General features: G+C 37.1%; 1 protein-coding gene across 6 annotated transcripts in view; it reads left to right on the top strand.

Moving 5' to 3' along the window:
• Nucleotides 1–24849, top strand: part of FOCAD (focadhesin) — a 325099-nt gene that overhangs the window by 248289 nt on the left and 51961 nt on the right. For all 6 annotated transcript variants that reach the window (XM_034967226.3, XM_063594465.1, XM_063594464.1 and 3 more), the window contains 5 exons: nucleotides 3123–3231; nucleotides 5766–5882; nucleotides 8832–9070; nucleotides 12482–12571; nucleotides 24140–24287. In XM_034967226.3, the coding sequence (XP_034823117.1) occupies nucleotides 3123–3231; nucleotides 5766–5882; nucleotides 8832–9070; nucleotides 12482–12571; nucleotides 24140–24287 (703 nt within the window). The remainder of the gene's footprint in view (nucleotides 1–3122; nucleotides 3232–5765; nucleotides 5883–8831; nucleotides 9071–12481; nucleotides 12572–24139; nucleotides 24288–24849) is intronic.

Genomic DNA, 24849 nt, shown 5'->3' with positions numbered 1-24849 from the left:
ACTATTCACAATAGCAAAGACTTGGAACCAACCCAAATGTCCAACAATGATAGGCTGGATTAAGAACGTGGCACATATACACCATGGAATACTATGCAGCCATAAAAAAGGATGAGTTCGTGTCCTTTGTAGGGACATGGATGAAATTGGAAATCATCATTCTCAGTAAACTATTGCAAGGTCAAAAAACTGAACACCGCATGTTCTTACTCATAGGTGGGAATTGAACAATGAGAACACATGGACACAGGAAAGGGAACATCACACTCTGGGGACTGTTGTGGGGTGGGGGGAGTGGGGAGGGATAGCATTAGGAGATATACCTAATGCTAAATGACGAGTTAATGGGTGCAGCACACCAGCATGGCACATGTATACATATGTAACTAACCTGCACATTGTGCACATATACCCTAAAACTTAAAGTATAATAATAATAAAATAAATAAATAAATAAATAAATGAAGGTGAAAACAAAAAAAAGTCGAGTCAATAAAAATGTAGCAAATTTTCACATCCAAAAAAAAAAAAAAAAGAACATTTAAAGCTTCAGGGATAGGGGTAAGGGAGAGTCAGAACACGTATAAAACCTGATGATTGATGTGAATTTATTTCCATTATTATTTATTAAACAGATTTAAACCTGAAGATAAAAATCACTGAAGTATTGAGTCACTTTACTAATATGTAATGTAATACTTTGTCCCTAAGAAAGCATCATTGTAGCTCAGCCTTCCTTGTGCTTTTTAATTAGGTTAATAACATCATTTTGTTTTAAAGGACAATTTAATTAAAATGTCGGTGGTGTTGCCTAGATAAATACTCTACGGAAGCTGACATGTTATTATGCAAATTAGTCGCTCTTGTTTGACTGGTAGGGGATAGTTATTTGAGCAACAAGGTGATGAGTTTCTACTGAACCAGTTATAGATTCCCACCTCTCCAGCTCCTCCTTGAATTTGTTTCACTTAGTATGTATTGAGTACCTTCTATCCATAAGTCATTGTGGCAGGCATGAAGGGAATGCGAAGATGATCAAGAGTTAGTCATGGTACCTTTGTGAAATGTGTAATTTGGCCTAGGGCTGCACTGTATAGAGTGGACTAGGTTTTTAATTCAAAGATTATTATCCAAATATGTGTTCATTCTGCAACCAAATATATTATTACCAGTGTTTTTAAATAAATTTTTCTCCATTACTTAAGAACAATACATACTCAGATATGTCAAGACTAGTGAAGGATTTGAAATAAAATAGTTTTTGGTACTGTTTTAAAACCGAGGCTAATTTCTCTTTCAGAATTTTCGGGTTAAAAAGAACTTTTTATGTTATCTTGTCTAATATATTTGTTTTATGACTTTTGATACCCAGATTCTAGTGACCTCACGTTTTCTACAGAGTAATAAAACTGGGATTCTAATACTCAGATCACTCAAAATTTAGAACTGTTTTTAAAACTCACCTTTAGGGATTCATGACCATTTTGCAGTAGGAAAGGCCTCAGGATATTCTGTTAAAAGAAAGAGATAATATTAGAAATAAAAGATTTAATTTTGTTTTTGTTAAATGATTTTATGGCTAGGGCACCTAGGAATGACCAAATCCCACCTTGTTTCCTTGTGTTTTCTTATTAGCTATATGAGTGCTCTGTAATTCTCTTTGTAGAACTCTAGGAAAACCCAGGTTGGGGCCATCTGCTTAGACCTCAAGGCTTCCTTCCCATTTTCTCCTCCAACCCTCCCCATTATAAATGTTGATGTCTTGCTAACTTTTGACAGGCCTTATAGAGGAATACATTGAGGTGGGGGGGCGGTGGTGAACAAAATGATCAAGGCTTCAAGTCTTCACAGAGCTTAACCACTCTAAAGTGGAAGGGAGAGGGGGAAGGAAGGATGGGCGAATAGATAGGAAGGATTTGTTAATGGCAAGTCCTGAGTCCCATTCTTACCAAATGAAAGCAGAAATGCAAGAACACATGTGCACCAGCAATTTAATACCCACTGACTCAAGTCTTCAATTGAGACTATGGCTTGGGACTTGAGGTACTAGGCTCATTTAGGGAGCAGAGTTGAAAATCTTCCTTATCCCTCATATCTGTTGTAGTCCTGCCCTGAGGTAAGCAAGAAGTGGTTCTTGGATCATGCACTGAATTCAGATTCGGGTTTGAAGTCCAAATTTTGGGGAACATTGTATTTATGGGAACCCACATCAAAGGACTGAGGACTAAACGATCTGATGGTATGGGTGCTCTTGTTGCTGGAGTTCTGTTATAACCGAATTGGCAAACCTAGAGCATCTGATTGGTGTCCCATAGGGGACTTTATAGGATCAGCTTGGAATTATGGAATAATATTAAATGTACATTTTCAAGTGGTGAGTATATTAAAAAGGTTCAGGTTTTTACGTTAAATTCAGAAGTCAAACTGTTAAGAGTTTATTGCTGATATTAGAAGGCTACCATTTAGATGATGTAAAAAGGCAACTTTCAGTCCAAATAGTCTAAAAACAGCCCTTTTTCATTTGCATCTTATCTGGGGTCTCCAAATTTTATTACAAACTGGCTTTAAGGTTGATAGTTTTGCTATATTAAGAGAAAGAAGGAGAGGATAAAAATGAGTAAGAAAAGCTGCCGTGTGTCAAGTTGTAAGGTATGCAGGCTGAAGTGGTTTGCTAGAAGCCAGTTCAACATACCGGTGCTTCAGAAAAGCCAAAGATTGTTCTATTCTGCTGGGCTTATTGACATAACTGTCTTAGTTATGTTTTTACAACAAATCAATAATTTTAAATTGGCTAAAGATGACACAGAAGAGATCCTAGGAAATGTAATGTTAAATGATGAAATAAAAATTTAGGAAGAAACAACTTACTAAGCTTGGATTTTTAAGTTATGAAAAGGCATAATGACCCATACTACATTGATAAGAAGAATTCAGAAACAGCTCTAGAGTCAGAAGGAAGGAAAGAAACTGTTGGCCTAACAGAACAAACAGACCTGCATTTACAAGACTCTGTGAAGGAACACAAGTTGCTTTTTGACTTCATCTGCCCTCCTATATTAGCTCTTTCTCTTCTTCTGGTTAATACCAAAGTTCTCTGTTGAAATTTTTTTCCTTTTGAACAGGGAGAGTCCGGTAGTGAAAGGCAATGCGCTGTTAGCTCTAAGCAGCCTTGCTGTCGTCGTATCTAGACATGAAGCCAGCCTCTCCTCAGACTCTGACGGGCTCCTGGAGGTTAGTTGGGGTGATTTAAACAATTGGCTTTGATTATGTCTTTTTAAGCCTGGCTTTAGGTAGCCTGGCCCTGGGTTTACAAGGTTAGATTCTGTGATTATGGCACCAAGTTATAGTACTTGATGGGCCTTTATACTGTGAGCCTCAGTGTCTTCCTAACTTTGCTGCTTTTCTGTTTTCCTTTCTCCATCACAGTTAAGTGGTCATTTCTATTTGAAGGTGCCAATTTTATGCCATAGGGGTTATCTTTTTGTGATTACATCAATGGTAACCAATCTTACAAGGTTAACTAGGCTTACTGAAAGTGAACAATGCCGTCAAAATGATAAATAAGCAGTGTTTATTGACTGAAAAAAATGTACTTTGCATTTTAATTGTATATGTCAATGACAAAGTGCCTATTCATTTTTGCAAGGCAGTTATTTCTTAATTAAACATGTGGTGAGCTGGCCACTGTTCATTTCTAATGTACTTTCTTGGATAATTCATATCTGTCTAAATAAAAAGGCATGGATTTATTCTTGTTTTAAGTCTCATTATCTGGTAGCTATCATCATCTAGAGATGACATAACTGAGTCGTTAAAAATATAGGCTTTGGAATAAGAAAGTCCTATATTTAGATCCTATTACTTCCGCTTACTACCTCTATGGCCTATTTGTAGCAATTTCCTCTTTCAGAACCTATTTCTCCATCTGTAAAATGGAGGGATAACAATGCTCACCAGATAGGATTGTTTGATGGATTAAATGAATTAATATATGTGAAGCACAACAGCTCATAGATACTAAGCTCTTATTAATAATAACCATTCAAAATTATTCAGTCTGTCTCTGTCCTCAATGAGTATCTTATGGGCTATCTGTATTCTTTTTTTGTTGTTGTGGGTTTTTTTGGTGGTACACTAAAAAAATCAACTCTGATGACTCATTTAAAGCAAAAAGGAACAGGAAGTATATGGAATCTAGAAGCCCGTGGAATTAAAGGCAAAGCTTAAAAACTGTATTTTGGGAAGAACAAGAACCAGGGCAAGTTGGGTAGTCCAGGCAACAGGTACTAATGAAACATCTAAGCAGACCACCTCCAGTGGGCCAGAACAACTTCAGTCATTTATTATCCTCGTGTCACTTAAAATTCAGAGTCCTTTGGGTCCTAGGCCTACCCCTTGGATAGTGTAGGACAGCTAGTTTGATTGAGCATTTAACTAACCTTCAAACAGTGGGGAAGACGGAACTCTGCAAAGGGTATTACTACCAGTAAACAGAGAATAGGTGCTGTGTGGCAAAAGCCATGGATATATATTACATGTAGGGAAGGGAAAGAGGCCAAGGGATTATTGCATGAATGATATTAGTTAATTACCCTATGAAAATTTAATTTTAAACTTAGAATCTTACCGATAAGAAAGATGGAAATTTTATAGAGAGGAAATGTTTCATGTCTTTCAGAGAGCCATGGAATATTTTAGCAGAGGCAACATGCTGCATAGATCTACAACCTAAAATGTCAATGCCCCTTTCTATGATCCCTTCACTTTGGTGTTATTTTTGTCGAACTACCAGTTATACAGTAATTTTCCGCAATAATAAAGGGGTCTAGCTCAGAGTTTGAGTTCCAGCCTCTCTTACTTTCTCCTCCACCCCAACACACCCCAACACACATTGAGAAACCACACAGTCCAAAGATGAGGCTTTGCTTTTATTCATGATGACCTTGCCTTTGGCTGTTACTCAATGCAAATTCAAGACCTCATTATTTGATTAAAGTTGAAACTTTCAAACATTATTCAAACCTGCATGTGACCACCAACAAAAGATTTGAAGATGTGACAGCCTTGTTTGATTCAAGGAATTACAATAATTCCAGTTACTATGTGAGTTAATGAATGCTTTTGACATCCATGGTCATGAATGACTTTAATAACCAAGTTTTATTTTTAATGAGTGGGTTTTTTTTTTGTTGTTTTGTTTTTGTGTTCTCTTCCTCTTCTTTTTCAAACTGAAGATGATTCATGTTTTCTACCTAATCTTTCAGTGAGTTGGGTGAATGTTGTCAAGATTCTTGAAATGACAACTAAATAGTAATAGTCACCAGAAATGCTAGAGATGTTGATCTGAATTCTGTGGGCTGCTTATTGCCTCCTTTGTCAAATAAGAAGTCATAGAAATGAGAAATTTTGAATTATGTTTTTTGCACATCTGTCCTTTTAACCTCCGTATTATCTTCACTATAATTCATTCAACGCAGGAGAGCTCTGAAGGGCTCTTGGATAGTTCTGTTTTGCAGCATCTATCCTCTTCTGCTAATTTGTTCATAAAAGATACATCTTATTTCTTTTGGGGCACAGGTGAGAATGTATATTTGTCAGCTACCTGTATACCTCATACGTGCATGCTTATAGTCCAAGCAGATGAAGTTTACTTTTTGATAACAGCACTTTATTGTTTAATATAGAAGGGAGTTACACCTTAGATTTAGAAATATCTTTAGATTTGTTTTCTCTGTAATCATTTCATGTTTTTAATTCATCTGCAGGTTCAACCTAATTTCCTTTCAATGAAAGAGTGGGTTTCCATGGTACTTGATACACTCTTGGTCATTGTGGATAGCCATTACCAACCCCGAGGGCAACTTCTCTCCTGGTTTTATTATGTAAGTGCAGAAAATAAAAAATGATCAGAAAACTCAAGAATTGACTCTTATGACATCAATTGGTCACATGAAATCGATTATATAGGCCAGGCGCGGTGGCTCACGCCTGTAATCCCAGCACTTTGGGAGTCTCAGGTGGGCGGATCACCTGAGGTTGGGAGTTCGAGACCAGCCTGACCAACATGGAGAAACCGCATCTCTACTAAAAACACAAAATTAGCCGGGCGTGGTGGCACATGCCTGTAATCCCAGCTACTCAGGAGGCTGAGGCAGGAGAATCACTTTAACCCGGGAGGCAGAGGTAATGGTGAGCCAAGATCGCGCCATTGCACTGCAGCCTAGGCAACAAGAGAAAAACTCTGTCTCAAAAAAAAAAAAAAGAAAAAGAAAAAAAAAAGAAATCCATTATATAGTGTAATGATTCTCAGCCCTGGCTATTTGTTAGAATCACCTGGGGAACTTTAAATACACACACACACGAAATATTATCTATATAAAATATAAAAATATTATATATGTAAATTATAAGAAATATGTGTGTAAATATTAATGTTATATATGTACGTACATATGCATATATAATGCGAAATATATATGTATAGACATATATATATATATATATATATATATATAAAAGAAATACCGATGTGTAGTCCCCACTGCTGATTTAATTGCTCATGGATAAACTCCGGGCATCAGTATTTTGAGAGCTCTCTCAGTTATTCTAATGTGTAGTCAAGAGCTACAGTTGTAGTAGAATAAACGTTGGCTGAAATGTGGGGACTCCAGGTTTCTAGTCATAGATTTTTTTCATTTCAGATTGTGTGACTTTGGGCAATTCACTCAACCTCTTTGAGTCTTTTTGTCCTGATTTATAAAATGAAGGAATTGAACAATATCATCTATAGTAATTGTAGCCCTTGCTCCCCCCTTCTTGTTTTTGTGACTGTTGACACTTACTTCATCATTCTTATTTTTCTTATCTGCAAAATGAAAGTAAAAATTAATGCTTTGCCAACTTTCTAAAAAGATTGTGAAGATCAAATAATATACTTTATGTAAAAATGTTTTGAAAACTGTTAAATACTCTGTAAATACAAAGTAATGTTGTTGATCATTTAAAAAAAAAAAGCCACCTGTTACCCATCCTCTGTCTTCATGCTTGTATTCTAAGATTTGAAGCAAAATGAGAAAACACTTTTTTGTTTTGGTTTCCTTTTCCTTTTATTGGTCGTAGTACATGCTTTATTTCTGTGTCTTTGTAGAAGTATTTTGGTCCTACCCTATTACTATCCATTGCCTAGGGAATTATAATGATCATGGGACAATCAGCTGAGTGGCGGAGGATTATAGTTAATTTTAATAAAAATATAACACAGATTCTGAACTGTTGCTAAGATCATGAATTTAGCTTAAAACCTTAATGCCGAAGGTCTTCTCTGTGTATTTTGTGTGCCTCTGTCCTGCCCTTCGGAAGATCTGGTATGTATTCATCAGGGGCTTTGGGTTTAGAGCTAGATTTTTAACCATAGTTGAGGTAAAAAAAAAAAAAAATGACTTACCAGATGATGTAGAATTAAATTGGAAGATAAATTGTGCTCAAAAAGTTAATTGCTTTATGATGATTTACTTTCTGTCAGAAGTGTTCTTATTTCTTTAATGATGAATGAAAACTTTAGATGCTTATGTAGGTCTTTGCAATAACTATCTAGTTCAGGTATTCACCAGAGCAGGACACTGTATGAAATTTCTCATATGCTGCTTAGTTCTTGCAAACCAATAAAAATAATCTCTTTACTAGTCAGCTCTGATTGTCTCTTACCTTTGTGAGGTTTTGCATTACCATACTTTTCAAAGCCCTGTTTTAAAAGTCACTTTATTTCCTGTGTGCTACCAGCTGGGTCATTTTGAGTAACATTATCATTAAAACAGTGCTATATTAATTTAAAGTGTAACTTAGTACGTTTGATTTTTATCCTAAAGTACTAAAGCTTAGAGAGCGAATGGGCCTTGAATTAAAAACACATTTTAATGTGCTTTAACTGCAAGGGACAACACCGCCCTTATGGTGTGTCTGAAATTTTAAATTGGATAATAGTGAGGAATGATAAACGGGCTTTCTTTCCCACTTGAGACATATTTATAAATGTATATAATGTCTGGTAGAGCTCTCTAACCTGGGATTCTTATAGAAGCTGTTCATATTCAGCTGCTCTGTCATTTTATTAGGGCTGTTATTCATTTCTTTTCCCATAATTACATGTAGGAAGGGGCATATAGAGCTCTCCATTTCATTTTGAATAGCTGGTTATTGCTTTGTAACCAAAGGCTTTTAGGATTTCAACTTCCTTTTTAATTAAAAGGAATTAACCCCCTGTAGGAAATAATCCATCTACTGGGAAGTGTTCCCACCAAAAATTTTGGGATATGTGCCAATAGATCCCTGTGCTAAATTTATACTTGCTTCTCCATACTAAAGTTAAACTCTCTTCCTCCCTTTTCCTTTCTTCCCTGGAAAACTCCTAGCTTTCTGGACATTTATAATGTGGCTTGCTGGTTTGTCCAAGCTCAGATAGCTTCAGGTTTTTTTTTGTTTTGTTTTTTTGTTTTTTTGTTTTTTTAATATATATACATGTGGGCTTTTAGGAACACTGACATTGTTTCAAGCCTTATAGTGAGGGAATTTATAACCTTTAATAGGAAGACGCTTGTAATTTGGTTTTTCAGATTTAAAAGGATATTATTAATTATTTAGTAGCAAAATATTTCATTAATAATGAAAACATAATCTATAGACAAAAACGTTTGGATTTTTAAAAAATGTATTATTTTGGGTGTCGGCCGGGGTGGATCTAAGAGAAGCTTGTGTGGTTGTATAGTGCTTTTATGATAGGTATGCTTCCTTCATGTTTAAGGCTAACCCTGTTTTCTTTCTTTGGCATGTCCTAGAAGTCCTATTCTGGTGAAAACACAGCTAGTGCCATTGCCCGTTCTGCTGCCGCCATGGCTTTGTCTCTCCTTGTGCCAGTTTTCATTATCTCTTGCAAAGAGAAGGTTGAGGAAATCCTGAACATGCTGACTGCCAGGTTACCTGGGAAACCAAGTGCTGATGAGTCTCAAGCCGTGCAAATCCACATGGGCCTTGCTTTAGGGATGTTTCTCTCTCGCTTGTGTGAAGAGAAACTCAGGTACAGTTTATTAAAATATTCCTGCTTTTCTTCTTTGTGATTTTTTGCAAAGGATTTTGCACCCATATGCACCTATATGTAAACATTGTATCTGAGCAATATGTGTTTGCTAAACTTTCTGAGATGGGCAAGTTGATCCTTTATTCTTCTTTAGGAGTAAATTTATCTATCTAAAATACCATCGTGTAGGTATTAATGTATTTTAAGGGTTGCTAGTATTAAAGTGTTTGGTTACTTGAAAATCATTTCATACTTAGATGAAAGCCCCAGGTACCTATGTGTGGTGGACATGAGAAAAGTCAAGTTATGGTGCTATAAGTAAAAAGCTTCTTTTTTCTGGTTTGTATGGGATGAAAATAACTGCCAATCTTTTGTTGATATCATTGAAAATGAGAGGAGAGGACTGGCATATCTCTAGTGCCTAAGGGGTGTTGGGAATCACTGAATTACCTGAGAACTACATGTACCCGGCTTTAAATATTGCTTTTTTTCCTGTGCCCTGGCCACATTTTTATAATCCTTAAAGAGTCTTAATCTGTGCATATTATACTGTGTGCTTTGTTCACTTTGATTGCTCATTTTTGGACTGCTAACTTTACCCTTGAATGGAGTTAATGGAATAGACTCAGGTGGAAAATTCCACTAAATCGGAAAGGTTTTTTTAGTGCATCAGTCTGCTTTAGTTTTGTTGTTCATACTGCTTATTATTTATTTTCTAGCAATTCTTAGAATTTTATATATCTACATTGATTGTAGTGGGCTACAACATGAATACTTGCTTATCATGAATATTTTGATGTCAATGACTAGGCATTTAGCCCTGTTTTCCTACTTTGGAAATATGGTAGTAGGGAGAGGCATTCTGTTGTGATATTAGATTCTTTTAAATTCCTGGTTGGCAGAAATTAGTTGTCCAAAGGCAAGAACTGGTGTTGGTGTGGATAAACTGGATGACACTATGCTATATTTATTTCAGTTTGAGACCACTGATTAAGTTCTTCACAAACACAAGTATGTGAAACTTTTATGTGAATTGCTATTGATTTTGGGGAATACCATATTTCAGATGATCATTTTCAGCTCTTAGAAACATCTGTCAGATGATTGGGATTATTCTCTTAGTCTTTGAGACCGTAAGTGCAATATGGCCAGAATATTCATTTTGTCCTGTTCACCATCACTAATAAATATAGGTCTTGTTCTGGAGATGAATAAAAAACTGCCCTTTGCATGTGATTTGACTGTTACATATCTTGTGTGTGTGACAGAACACAAAGTATTTTTAAAGACTTAAAACTTGAAAGTGATTTTTTCCCTTTGCTACTATGCTACAAATGACAGTCTCTCCACCATCTGTGTTCATGCTCTTTCTTTGGTATCTTTTCAAGCAACATGTTTTGCGACTAAAAATGAGCCGTAGCAGTTTAATTCTAGGCAACTCATTTCATCCTATTCTGGCTCTGACTCCTTTCTTCACTAACTTAGGAGGAGATGCTGCTGCTTTTAGGCTGACAAGCTTGCATTTGTGGTTAACTTAATCATGCTGCCTGGAGAAACCTATGATGATTCCCCCAGAACACTTGACCCTGCTTCCTAGGTTGTCGTCCATTCCTGTCTGTCTGACTTGAATTCACACCTGAAGGAAACCCTGGGCAAAGACATCAGGAAGCTCCTTCCTTAGCTGAGCACCCACAGAATAACTACAAATTTTAACTTTGCCCTAACGTTCCTGTGTTTGATAGCATCCTCCTTCTACTTAGGGCCTGTGTGTTAGTAATGCCATTACTAATATAACTATTCATGGCTCCCACCTTCCCAATTTGTTGGAATTGAGGAATCTCAAATATTTGCTTTTTGATACTAATAAATTTTTTACCGAGTAGTAACAATGCTAACAGAGAATTTCATCTTCGGAGAAAGTTTAAATTTTTTTCTAAAAGCAAGTGTTTTGAGAGCTGTTGATTTTGACTAGTCAGTGACATCAAATGTGTCCCAATGTGGTCCTTTAATGGGAACAGAATTAGGACAATATGTTGTTTTTCAGAGACTAAGAAATCACCATGTAGAAGAGAATTATGAATCACATCTGTAATTGCAGCATTTTGGGAGGCCAAGGCGGGTAGATCATGTAAGCCCAGGAGTTTGAGACCAGCCAGGCATGGTGGCAGATGCCTGTAGTCCCAGCTACTCGGGAAGCTGAGGCTTGAGAATTGCTTGAGCCCAGGAGGCTGAGGTTGCAGTGAGCTGATGTTGTGCCACTGCACTCCAGCCCAGCCTGGGTGAGAATGCAAGACTCTATCTCAAAAAAAAAAAAAAAAAAAGGAGAATTATGAAAATCATTTCAATTTTTGCTAAGGCTTATGAAAAAGTCTCCTGAATTTAAGTTCCATCTAAAATTTATTCAGAAGCTGTGGAATGTTGTTCCACAGCTTCTTGCTTCTGTCGTAACCCCCAGAAAATACAAAAATGATCTCTTTAACATTTGTTTAGGATATTTAAGTATATTTTACTCCAAAGGACAACTTTTATAGGATTTATTTAGTTAAAGCTGTTAAGTTTGTGTGTGTGATATGAGGGGTGTGCGTGTGGGCATTTGTTTTTCATTGCAAAAATTCCTTCACCTTGGGCAAAACTGCTATAGTCTTGGTTTGGGAAAATGTTTAAAAAAGTGCTCTCTGCCTGGTTGTCATTCCTGGAGTTACATTCCACTTAGCATGATCTGAAGTAGCAATATGAGAGTTAAGATGTAGGAACCTGTAGCTACTAAAATGTCAGTGATGAAGCCCACAAATCTGCCTGGAGGGACAACCATAGAACCTTTTAAGTTTTATTTTACTATGCAAGTCATACTTCTCACCCAGGCATTTATAAAATCATCAATTGCTGTATAAATGCAAACAAATATAGGTCTAGGATTTTCTCCCCTTAAAAAAAAGTAAGTAAAGGAATAGAATTTATAACCTCCACAACTGAGACATGAAATCAGAAGTGACAGTCTTTGCAAGAAAGATTTGGAATGATTATTGATAATGTCAGGTTAATACGTTAAGTATTCTGAAGAAAATCACTTAAGCATCCTTAGAAATATATATTTGGAATTCCGAGTTTCTTTTTTATTTTTCAATGGCTTAAAATTTGAACAGGCTAAGAAAAATCAAAAATAGGAGATTTTGTGTTTATTGGTTTGCAAGTGATTATACTGCTCAGAAACCCAATTATTGAATAATTTGTCAGACTTAGTTTCTGTAACTACCAAATAAGAATATGCAACTCATCAATATTGTCACTTTTTTTTTTTAAGAGAAATGCTGGTATTTCCAGTAAAATATTGAGAGTATAATATTGTATTCCGTATTTTGGATAGTTGACTAATTTTAAATAATTCATTGTTTCCCCTTGATCTTTAACCAGTGATATATCTGGCCAAGAGATGAACCTTCTTCTGATGAAGTCGTTGGATGCCCTGGAAAATTGCTGCTTTGACACTAGTCTTGAATACAAGTATGTTGTTCCTATTTCCACTCTCACAGGTACTTAGACATTGCTCCCTACACTGCCATAAGTCTTGCATGCTATGGAGAAATATTTTTTATTTTTATTTTTTATTTCCATAGGTTATTGGGGAACAGGTGGTGTTTGGTTACATGAGTAAGTTCTTTAGTGGTGATTTCTGAGATTTTGGTGCCCCCATCACCCAAGCAGTATACACTGCACACAATTTGTCATCTTTTATCCCTCACCCTCTTCCCACGCTTTCTCCCTGAATCCCCAAAGTCCAGTGTGTGATTCTTAAGCCTTTGTATCCTCATAGCTTAGCTCCCACTTATGAGTGAGAATATATGACGTTTGGTTTTTCCATTCCTGAGTTACTTCACTTAGAATAATAGTCTCCAGTCTCATCCAGATTGCTGTGAATGCCATTAGTTCATTCCTTTTTATGGCTGAGTAGTATTCCATCGTGTGTGTGTATGTGTGTATGTGTATGTGTGTGTGTGTGTGTGTGTGTGTGTGTATCAGTTTCTTTATCCACTCATTGATTGATGGGTATTTGAGTTGGTTCCACGTTTTTGCAATTGTGAATTGTGCTGCTATAAACATGCATGTGAAAGTACTTTTTTGTATAATGACTTCTTTTCCTGTGAGTACATACCCAGTAGTGGGATTGCTGGATCAAATGGTAGTTCTACTTTTAGTTGTTTAAGGAATCTCTACACTGTTTTCCATAGTGATTGTACTAGTTTACACTCCCACTAGCAGTGTAGAAGTGTTCTCTGTTCACCGCATCCACACCACCATCTTTTTTTTTTTTATTATGGCCATTCTTGCGGGAGTGAGGTGGTATTGCATTGTGGTTTTGATTTGCATTTCTCTGATCATTAGTGATGTTGAGCATTTTTTTATACATTTGTTGGTCATTTGTATATCTTCTTTTGAGAATTGTCTATTCATGTCCTTAGCCCACTTTTGGTGGGATTGTTTGTTTTTGTCTTGCTAATTTGTTTGAGTTTGTTGTAGATTCTGGATATTAGTCCTTTGTCAGTTGTATATAGATTGTGAAGATTTTCGCCCACTCTGTGGGTTGTCTGTTTACTCTGCTGACTGTTCCTTTTGCCATGCAAAAGCTCTTTCGTTTAATTAAGTCCAAGCTATTTATCGTTGTTTTTAACTGCATTTGCTTTTTGGTTCTTCATCATGAAATCCTTGTCTAAGCCAATGTCTAGAAGGGTTTTTCCAGTGTTATTTTTAGAATTTTTATAGTTTTAGGTCTTAGATTTAAGTCCTTGATCCATCTTGAGTTGATTTCTGGATAAGGTGAGAGCTGAGGATCCTTCTGTACAGTTTTATTCTCTTATATGTAGCTTGCCAATTAAGCTTACATGTATCTTACCAGTTACCCCCAGCACCATTTGTTGAGTAGGGTGTCCTTTACCCACTTGATGTTTTTTTTTTTTTTATTTGTTGAAGATCCGTTGGCTGTATTTGGGTTTATTTCTGGGTTATCTATTCTGTTCCGTTGTTCTATGTGCCTAGTTTTATACCAATACCATGCTGTTTTAGTGAATGTGGCCTTATAGTATAGTTTGAAATCAGGTAATGTGATGCCTCCAGATTTGTTCTTTTTGCCTAGTCTTGCTTTGGCTATGTGGACTCCTTCAGAAAGCTCCCAGAATTGATAACAGAATTCAGCAAAGTTTCTGGACACAAAATTAATGTACCCACATCAGTAGCTCTTCTATATACCAACAGTGACCAAGCTGAGAATCAAATCAAGAACCCCACCCCTTTTCTTTACAATAGCTGCAAAAAAAAATAATAAGATACATAGGAATATACCTAACCAAGGAGGTGAAAGACCTCTGCAAGGAAAACTACAAAACACTGCTGAAAGAAATCATAGATGACACAAATGGAAACACATCCCATGCTCATAGATGGGTAGAATCAATATTGTGATAATTACCATAGTGTCAAAAGCAGTCTACACATTCAGTGCAGTTCTCATCAAAATACTACCGTCATTCTACACAGAACTAGATAAAGCAATCTTAAAATTCATATGGAGAAATATTTGTAGAATGTGATTTTGAATTCCTTTGCAGAGAGTTTTCAGTCATAATTAATCAAAAAACTTATTATTAAAGCTTTCTTGTTCTGAAAACCATGTTTCAGCAATAGACAAATTATTTAAATTCGAAGCAACAACTATCATCTTGCAGCTTACACCTTATATTACTAAGACCTTAGTTTTGACTTACGTTTATCATACAAGGCACATGTATGGGGACATGGATGCATGACTTAATCTTTTTTTTAAGTATTTATTTTTATTTATGTATTTATTTAGACATAATCTCACTCTTATTGCCTAGGCTGGAGTGCAATGGTGGAATCTTGGCTCACTGCAACCTCCGCCTCAAGTTCAAGTGATTCTCCTGCCTCAGCCTCCCAAATTGCTGGCATTACAGGCATACATCACCACGCCCAGCTAATTTTGTATTTTTAGTAGAGATGGGGTTTCACCAATTGGTCAGGCTGGTCTCAAACTCCTGACCTCATGTGATCCACCTGCCTCTGCCTCCCAAAGTGCTGGGATTACAGGCGTGAGCCACCCTGCCCAGCCGACTTAATCTTTTTAAAGATTTGTTGAGGCCATTTGAATTTGATTGGGCTAAGAGGGCCTTTGACCGATGATTTATGTTTCCCTGTGAAATCATGTGGCTAAGAAGTAGAAATGGAAGCAAACAGGTTATATCAGGGATTACCAACCTGCTTAGCATTAAGAACCTTTCCCTTCCCCATGCTAACCCCATGGTTTTTAAGTTTTGTCTATTAAACTAAATGCTTTAAAATTATTTTCTCATTTCATTAATGAAAGATAAAAATGAAAAATAATCAAAAAAAGAATACTCAAAAAAAGATTTAAACACACTCATTTAATGAGATATTTAATGTTTCAGTTAGTCTGTGTGACTTGTGTAGGTGAATATATGGTATGGTTTTGTTAGGCTTTCGGAAATACTGACATTTTTGAGGGAGCTACATCGTAGTTTTTTATACTTCCATGCGTTTTGGAACGTCAGGCATGAATCCTCTGGTGTTCATTTTTACTAGGAATTAACAGATTATAAGCACTAACTTCCAGTTTATTGACTCATTTACCCTTTGATATTATGGGCACTGCTCAAATATGCATTAAATCAGTGTTTACATTTCTGGCCTTTAGGAACTTATGATTTACAGCTACATTCATACTTTCTATCTTGTTAGTTTCGGACTAACAAAAGGATAAATGATATGGTAGTGGTAGCTGCATGTGTAAAGGGTTTCATCAGGAATAAATAAAGTAAAATGTCCATTTAATAGGTGGTAGTTATGGGATCTTCTTTCAGATGCAGGCTGAGATTGGAGAGGAACTAGTGCCACTCACCTGGTTTCTCAAGAAACACTTTTGGGGTCAAGTGACTTCTTAAGAGTGTGGTTTGAGGCCGGGCGCAGTGGCTCACGCCTGTAATCCCAGGACTTTGGGAGGCCGAGGCAGGTGGATCACGAGGTCAGGAGATCGAGACTGTCCTGGTTAACATGGTGAAATCCTGTCTCTACTAAAAATACAAAAAAAACAGGGATGCCCTCTCTCACCACCCCGATTCAACATAGTGTTGGAAGTTCTGACTAGGGCAATCAGGCAGGAGAAGGAAACAAAGGGTATTCAATTAGGAAAAGAGGAAATCAAATTGTCCCTGTTTGTAGATGGCATGATTGTATATCTAGAAAACCCCATCGTGTCAGCCCAAAATCTCCTTAAGCTCATAGGCAACTTCAGCAAAGTCTCAGAATACAAAATCAATGTGCAAAAATCACAAGCATTTTTATACCTCAATAACAGACAAACAAAGAGCCAAATCATGAGTGAACTCCCATTCACAGTTGCTTCAAAGAGAATAAAATACCTAGGAATCCAACTTACAAGGGATGTGAAGGACCTCTTCAAGGAGAACTACAAACCACTGCTCAATGAAATAAAAGAGGATACAAACAAGTGGAAGAACATTCCATGCTCATGGGTAGGAAGAATCAATATCATGAAAATGGCCATACTGCCCAAGGTAATTTATAGATTCAATGCCATCCCCATCAAGCTACCAATGACTTTCTTCACAGAATTGGAAAAAACTACTTTAAAGTTCATATGGAACCAAAAAAGAGCCCACATTGCCAAGTCAATCCTAAGCCAAAAGAACAAAGCTGGAGGCATCACGCTACCTGACTTCAAACTATACTACAAGGCTACAGTAACCAAAACAGCATGGTACTGGTACCAAAACAGAGATATAGACCAATGGAGCAGAACAGAGCCCTCAGAAATAATGCCACATATCTACAACCATCTGATCTTTGACAAAGCTGACAAAAACAAGAAATGGGGAAAGGATTCCCTATTTAATAAATGGTGCTGGGAAAACTGGCTAGCCATATGGAGAAAGCTGAAACTGGATCCCTTCCTTACACCTTATACAAAAATTAATTCAAGATGGATTAAAGACTTAAATATTACACCTAAAACCATAAAAACCCTAGAAGAAAACCTAGGCATTACCATTCAGGACATAGGCATGGGCAAGGACTTCATGTCTGAAACACCAAAAGCAATGGCAACAAAAGCCAAAATTGACAAATGGGATCTAATTAAACTAAAGAGCTTCTGCACAGCAAAAGAAACTACCATCAGAGTGAACAGGCAACCTACAGAATGGGAGAGAATTTTTGCAATCTACTCATCTGACAAAAGGCTAATATCCAGCATCTACAATGAACTCAAACAAATTTACAAGAAAAAGACAACCCCATCAACAAGTGGGCAAAGGATGTGAACAGACACTTCTCAAAAGAAGACATTTATGCAGCCAAAAGACACATGAAAAAATGCTCATCATCACTGGCCATCAGAGAAATGCAAATCAAAACCACAATGAGATACCATCTCACACCAGTTAGAATGGCAATCATTAAAAAGTCAGGAAACAACAGGTGCTGGAGAGGATGTAGAGAAATAGGAACACTTTTACACTGTTGGTGGGACCGTAAACTAGTTCAACCGTTGTGGAAGTCAGTGTGGCGATTCCTCAGGGATCTAGAACTAGAAATACCATTTGACCCAGCCATTCCATTACTGGGTATATACCCGAAGGTTTATAAATCATGCTGCTATAAAGACACATGCACATGTATGTTTATTGCAGCACTATTCACAATAGTAAAGACTTGGAACCAACCCAAATGTCCAACAATGATAGACTGGATTAAGAAAATGTGGCACATATACACCATGGAATACTATGCAGCCATAAAAAAGGATGAGTTCATGTCCTTTGTAGGGACATGGATGAAGCTGGAAACCATCATTCTCAGCAAACTGTCGCAAGGACAAAAACCAAACACCGCATATTCTCACTCATAGGTGGGAATTGAACAATGAGAACACATGGACACAGGAAGTGGAACATCACACACGGGGGCCTGTTGTGGGGTGGGGGGAGTGGGGAGGGACAGCATTAGGGGATATACCTAATGTTAAATGACAAGTTAATGGGTACAGCACACCAATATGGCACCTGTATACATATGTAGCTAACCTGCACATTGTGCACATGTACCCTAAAACTTATAATAAAGAAAAGAAAAGAAAGATTGTAGATATATTAAAAAAAGATTATCTTACCAATTTTTAAGAAATCGTTATATATTATGTATATGAACTTTAGTCTACCATATTTATTACAAATATTTTTCTCAGTCATTTTGCTGATTTACTTTTTAAAAAGAATATAAATGTATTATTACCACTGAACTGTACCCTTAAAAATGATAAAGATGGTACTTTTATATGTATATTTTACCTTAATAAAAATTACATTAAAAATTGAAAAAAATACAGAAAAAAAATTAGCAGGGTGTGGTTGCAGGCGCCTGTAGTCCCAGCTACTCGGGAGGCTGAGGCAGGAGTATGGTGTGAACCCGGGAGGCGGAGCTTGCAGTGAGCCGAGATCGTGCCACTGCACTCCAGCCTGGGCGACAGAGCGAGACTCCCTTCTCAAAAAAAAAAAAAAAAAAAAAAGAGTGTGGTTTGAATATGAGTAAAGAAAGAGTTTGATGGCATGGTTGAAGTATCTTGAAAATAGAAAATGATTAATGAGAAAAATAGGGAAATTTAGCTGTTATTTGAATCCAATGAAGAGTTGAGATTTTGAACGTAATCCATGCATTTATATTGCCTTTTACAACCTAGGAATAAGATATTTTCATGTCTCTTTCCATCCCTTCTGCCTCCTCTTACCACCCAAAGATGTTCATTATAGCTTAGCTCAAGATGTTATAAAGTTGGGAAAAAATTTGAGATTAAGATGCCGCCAACTTTAGCCAGTGGCACAGTCAGGAGTGACTTTCAGGCATTGTCTCCATCAGTTTTCAGGAAGGTTGTTTAAATGTGGGGAGTACCATGGGGATGAATTACCCACCATACAGATACTGAGGTGTTTAAAAATTTCGTATGTCTAAGCATATTTAACTTTAAAATTTATTTTTGTTACTAATAAGTTTCTTATTTCTTCATTCTTACCTTCTTTGTTGATTCTTACCTTCTTTTATTTTATTTTTTTGTGTTTATTTTTTATTTTTTTAATTTATTTTATTTTTTTTCTTTCTTTTTTTTAAATTATACTTTAAGTTCTAGGGTACATGTGCACAACGTGCAGGTTTGTTGCATATGTATACATGTGCCGTGTTGGTGTGCTGCACCCATTAACTCGTCATTTACATTAGGTGTATCTCCTAATGCTATCCCTCCCCCCTCCCTCCACCCCACGACAGGCCCCAATGTGTGATGTTCCCCACCCTGTGTCCAAGTGTTCTCATTGTTCAATTCCCACCTATGAGTGAGAACATGCGTCCAAGTGTTCTCATTGTTCAATTCCCACCTATGAGTGAGAACATGCGGTGTTTGGTTTTCTATCCTTTTTAATGAACAACTATATTGAGAGAGAGACGGGTAGTCCTGGACTTCCTGTCCAGTTAGTGGAAACTTGCCTGTCTGTTAGAGCCCAATTAAAAGCTCAGGCCCTTCAAGAACTCCTTCTTCCATCCTCTCCAAACTTTTAGTTCTACAGTTAATGAAGTTTAGTGCTTCATCATTACTAATGCTCTCTAGGTGTCAGTCCTTGTGCAGTTCTCCCTTTTTTTTTTTTTTTTTTTTGAGATAGGATATCACTCTGTTGCTCAGGCTGGAATGCAGTGATACAATCATGGCTTACTGCAAGTTCGACCTCCTGGGCTCAAGCAATCCTCCTGCCTCAGCCTCAAGTAGCTGGTACTACAGGCATATGCAACCATGCTTGACTAATTTTTTTATTTTTTGTAGAGACAGGGTCTTACTGTGTTGCCTAGGCCGATGTTGAACTCCTGGCCTCGAGTAATCCTCCCAACCCTGGCCTCCCAAAGTAATGGGATTACAGATGTGAGCCACTGCACCCAGCATAGTTCTCTTTTTGGCTTCAGGTTCAACTGATACTTACTGGGCAGCTGCATACTGAGCTAGGCATTTTCACATCTGTTTCTCATGGAATTACATCCATGTCACAACCTAAACATGATACTGAAGTAGGAATCATCATCACTTTGGTTTACAGATAAAGAATGTGAGTCTCAGATAGGAGGCTTGTTCAGGGTCATATGCTTAATAAGTGGCAGAGCCAAGAGAGAAACCTGGGACATCTGACTTCAAAGTCTTTTTTCTTTCTTACATAACACAGTATGGATAACACATTTCAATAGAAGGAAAGCAGTTTGATGCTGGACAGTATACTGTGTATTTATTTTTTTTCTGACATGCAAGTGTCACCCACACTTTTTTTTTTTAATATTTTAATTCTTCCTTCTGCTTTTTAACTAGACCCAGACCTGAAAGCCTGACTCATGATTTAAAGTATTCCCTTATCTAATGAGATTTCAGGAGTCTAGGGCAAGCCTCCCTCAAGTGAAACAGTGGAAGTCTTACTAGAAGGTAGTTAGTAGATGCGGGAGTGTACTCCCTCAAATGATAGAATTCACCCAGAGCTAATTCACCATGCTTCCTGATTTAATGGACATCTCCCTGCTGAAAGAACCCGCACACCTGGCCAGGCTGGTGTTAGTGAGCCTATCACTAAGATTTTACTGCCATCTAGTGGTAGCTCATTGTGCCATTGTGATCCTCACAGCCCTAACTGTAGTCATGCAGTCATCAATGACCCAAGCTTTGGTTAATTACTACTGAGCTTTTACAAATGCGATAACATTTGTATAGCGCTTTGTAAAGGGCAAAGCACTATATAAATGTTAACTGTTATTAGAACTGATTATTAGATGGCCTAGTACTTAATCTGCAGGATTGCCTACAGTAAACTAGAGAATTGAAGATTCATCTCCGATTAATTTTAAAAAATATATATCTGAGTTGATGCAGCAACACAAATATCAGAATTGCTTAGCTTTTAAGTTTCAGGATTTCTTTTGCTGGTGATATTTTAATATACTCTGATAATAGATTCAAATAAGTAATGACATAATAGTGTATGGAATTAAAAAACTCAAATTATCTTTATCATTTGTTAGCACTCTTATAGAACATTTATGTTAGCAACTCCAAAGTTCAGTTTCATACCCAATATTATAATTTGTTTTTATTTCCTCTGTTGGAGACACCAACACTTAACTCCTTTTTGCTTTCAGTGGACAGAAAGTTATAAAAGCTACCTCTGCCCAAGCTATTCTTGGTTCAAAGCTGGCAGACATATCAAAGAGAAGCTAGAATGAGGTAAATATGTGGAATTGCTGAACTAAGCACCTGGGGGAACATTTTAAGACTTAGAACAAAAATAAACACATTAAAATATAGAAGATTTAGAAATCAGAGGGAAATCAGGAATAAAGTTTTAGGACTACATTATTGGTGCATACTGGAAAATTGAGATGAATGAGAGGGGACCTATTCAGAGGGGCAATAGATGTATATGCCATAGCATGTATATACATACACTGTTATATATTCATATGTTACACCAGTCACTTAACTGCCGCTGTAGCAATGAATAGAATCGCTTGTGAATTATAACGTTGCTTAGGTTATAGTAATAATTGCTATGATAAATTTTAGGTAAATGTGAACTAGAAACAGATGTGTTTTTCAAAGCCTTAATACATCTATCTCCTGAGATGATGAAAGAGGGGCTTCAATCTAGGGGATAGAGATTTTTATGTGCCCAGGATAGCCTGAAAAGCAAGACTTACATACTTCCTTGTTTATTCAGAAAGATAAACCCTATTGGAATGAGCTTTGAGAGGAATTTGTTTTCCAGATGAGCCCAATATTCCTCTTTCTGAAATTAGTCTGGCAAGAAACAGAAACTGAATTTTCTTGGGTGAATCTTGCATGATACGTTCAGTAAATTTTACTACTCATAAAATTTGCCTCCTACTAAACATAAGAATCAAGTCTTGCTTTTTTCTTCTTCCTCTGTAGATCTTCTCTCTACTCTAGACTCTTAAAATTCTTCGTTTGGTTAGTTCTTCAGCTTTCAATAAATACTGGTTGAGTGCCTGTATACGCCAAGCAGTATACTAGGTGCAGCAGATACTGTGGTAGGGAAAAAAACAGAAAAGGTATACCCACCCTTATGGAGCTTTCAGGCCAGGGAAGAGATAATAATCAAACAATACCCCAAATAATTTTCATCAGAGTTTATAATTAAAATTGTATGAAGTAAATTAGCACAGGGTGCTGTGGGAGAGTATTAAAGAGGCTCTCTGCTGGGCGAGGGATGATGTCTCTGAGGAAGTAACATTTGAAATCTTAAGCATAAGTAGCAGTTAAATAGTCAAAGAGGGAACAAGAGTCAAATTTGTCTAAGTATTAATCAAATTTTGTCTAATTATATCTTTGGTCTAATTCTGTCAAATTGTTATATGCATCAATATACAAAGATAGCCAAAAAACTTCCCTGTAGATTCTAAATAATAGCAAAAGCTTTACATTCATATTAATCAAGAGTAGCCTTTCCTCTTCCGTAAATGTGATTAGTCTCAAAAGCATGTTGTATTGAGATCTTAGATGTTGATTTAACTGGTTGAAAATGCATTGAGCTTGTTAAGTTTACGAAGCTGTAACAGCAGTTCTGCCTGACTAATGATGGATTATTACTGTAGTAGCTTCTTTACGAAGGATTTTTGAATGGCTGATTGTTATGCAACAGAAACTAGAAAAACACACTTGAGATACGGTGCCTTCTCATACGTATTCCATCATGGCACCATGAAGGGCACTGAGAGGTGCTTTGGGTTTGGCAGATGGGGCAGAAGGCTAGGAATAAAAAAAATCCCCTTGTATTGGCCGTGCTCTGCTGGATGCTCTCTGTGTGACCTTGAGCAAATCCTGTAGCCTCTCTATCCTTCTGGGTGTCTTCTTTTAGGTGTGGGTGCTCCATTTGCACGTTGGGGGAAGTAAGTAACATGTTCATAAAATTATGCAAATGTTCTTGACACTGACCAAGGGGGTAGATGCTGTTTAAGAGCAAAATGACCTAACATGTGGGCATTGAGATACATTATTGGAGAAATGCCCTGGAATGTCTTCTTCGGCAGCAGATATCATGATGAGAGGCAAGGCAAGCCAGAGTAAGGGTGATTTCTGAAAAAACATTGCATTTTCTCCATTTAAAAAACAATGACAGAAGCTTTTTTTCTTTAAAGTAAAGCATTACCACAAGTTGCATTATCTTACCATACTATCTTGAAGTTTTCTGAGAGAACAATTATTTTCTTTAAATGGATATGTATTCATTCAGGAGAATTGGGGGCACAAAGCCCTAGCTTTCAATTGAATTGTCACATGGGGTAACTTTTGACAAGCCTGTCATTTGTCCATTTTCTCTTCTGACCCAGTGGTATTCTGTAAGATCAGAGGGGAGAGAAGGATTAATGTCATTGTGCACAAACAGTTTCTTTAGGAAAGAAATTCCACTTGTTGAAGTTGACTAGGAAACATGAAACACTTAGTAGTACCTCATAATCATGCCTTGCATTTATCTTCTTTGCTATTAGTCAGATATCCTCAGCTCACATCCTGAATTTTAGTCTTTTCTCTCCTTATGCAGCTGATCACAGTATACTCAACATGCAGGTAGGGGTGTTGCAGGGAAAACTACAGCATTTCTGTAAGGGCACAAATAAAGCTGGTGTATGCCTTTTCCTCTTCTCACCCATAAAGTTTAAGTCAAACTATTTCCTGCCTTTTGTTTTTATCTAGGGGGTGTACAGCACTAGCATGGGCCACAGATACCTGTTTTGATGTCAGGTTTTCGTTTTGAGGGGAGAGGTGTGTGTACTTGTCATGGATGATGGGGCACACCATCTACTAGGCAGCAGAATTTGAATCCAGCCATCTCACCAAGGTTTGAGAGCTCTGTAAACACCCATGGTAAGTGAAGAGCAATTGTGTGGATTTCTTACGATCCTAACATCTTATCTTTTTTGGCTTCCAAGCACGGGCTGTATATTGGGAGTTGGACTTGTTCTGTCCCTCATGAGCCACAGCAGCCAAATGCAGTCCCGCGTTCATGTAGCGGCATTGCTCCGGAAGCTGTCTGCGCACCTAGATGACAGCGGGAGCCAGAGCAGAACGTTTCAGGAGGTAAGAGATGGAGGCTACATTTTTTTCCCCTCTGCTCTCTTTTGTTTTCTTCTTGCCACTTATTTTGGACTTACCATGTTTTGGTAACCCTATAAATTAAATTCTTCCTCAAAGAGAAAATCTGAATGGCAAACAACCAATATTAGATCATAAGGTTTTCGTATTATGTGGCAGTTTAAATCAACTTAAACCTAAATGTGGCATATAAGATAAGAGCCTTTAGTGAATACAAAACCTAACTCAGCATCACTAGAAGGCACTTTCTAAGAAGAGCTGCAATTTCTGGAAGAAGGTTAAATCGAGATTTTTAGAATTGTGCTCAAGCCAAATATAACTTTCAAAAATGCCCAGGAATAAGCTTCAGAAACTGCTGATCAAAAGGCATTTGATTTTTTAAAATGTCAGCTAGCATAAAATATTATTGAGAAAATTCCCTTTACCACACTTAGAGAAAAGTTTTTTTTCTGTTGTGGTGCAAAAATATGCAGAATTGGAGGTCATGTGATCCAGTTCATGGGTGTTAACCATGTTTTTAGATGGAACATTTCAGGCATGTGTCATG

Source organism: Pan paniscus, chromosome 11 (assembly GCF_029289425.2).
Source record: "Pan paniscus chromosome 11, NHGRI_mPanPan1-v2.0_pri, whole genome shotgun sequence".
Classification (NCBI taxonomy): Eukaryota; Metazoa; Chordata; class Mammalia; order Primates; family Hominidae; genus Pan; species Pan paniscus.
Note: the sequence above shows the minus strand (reverse complement) of the source record. Positions and strands in the feature narration are given on the sequence as shown.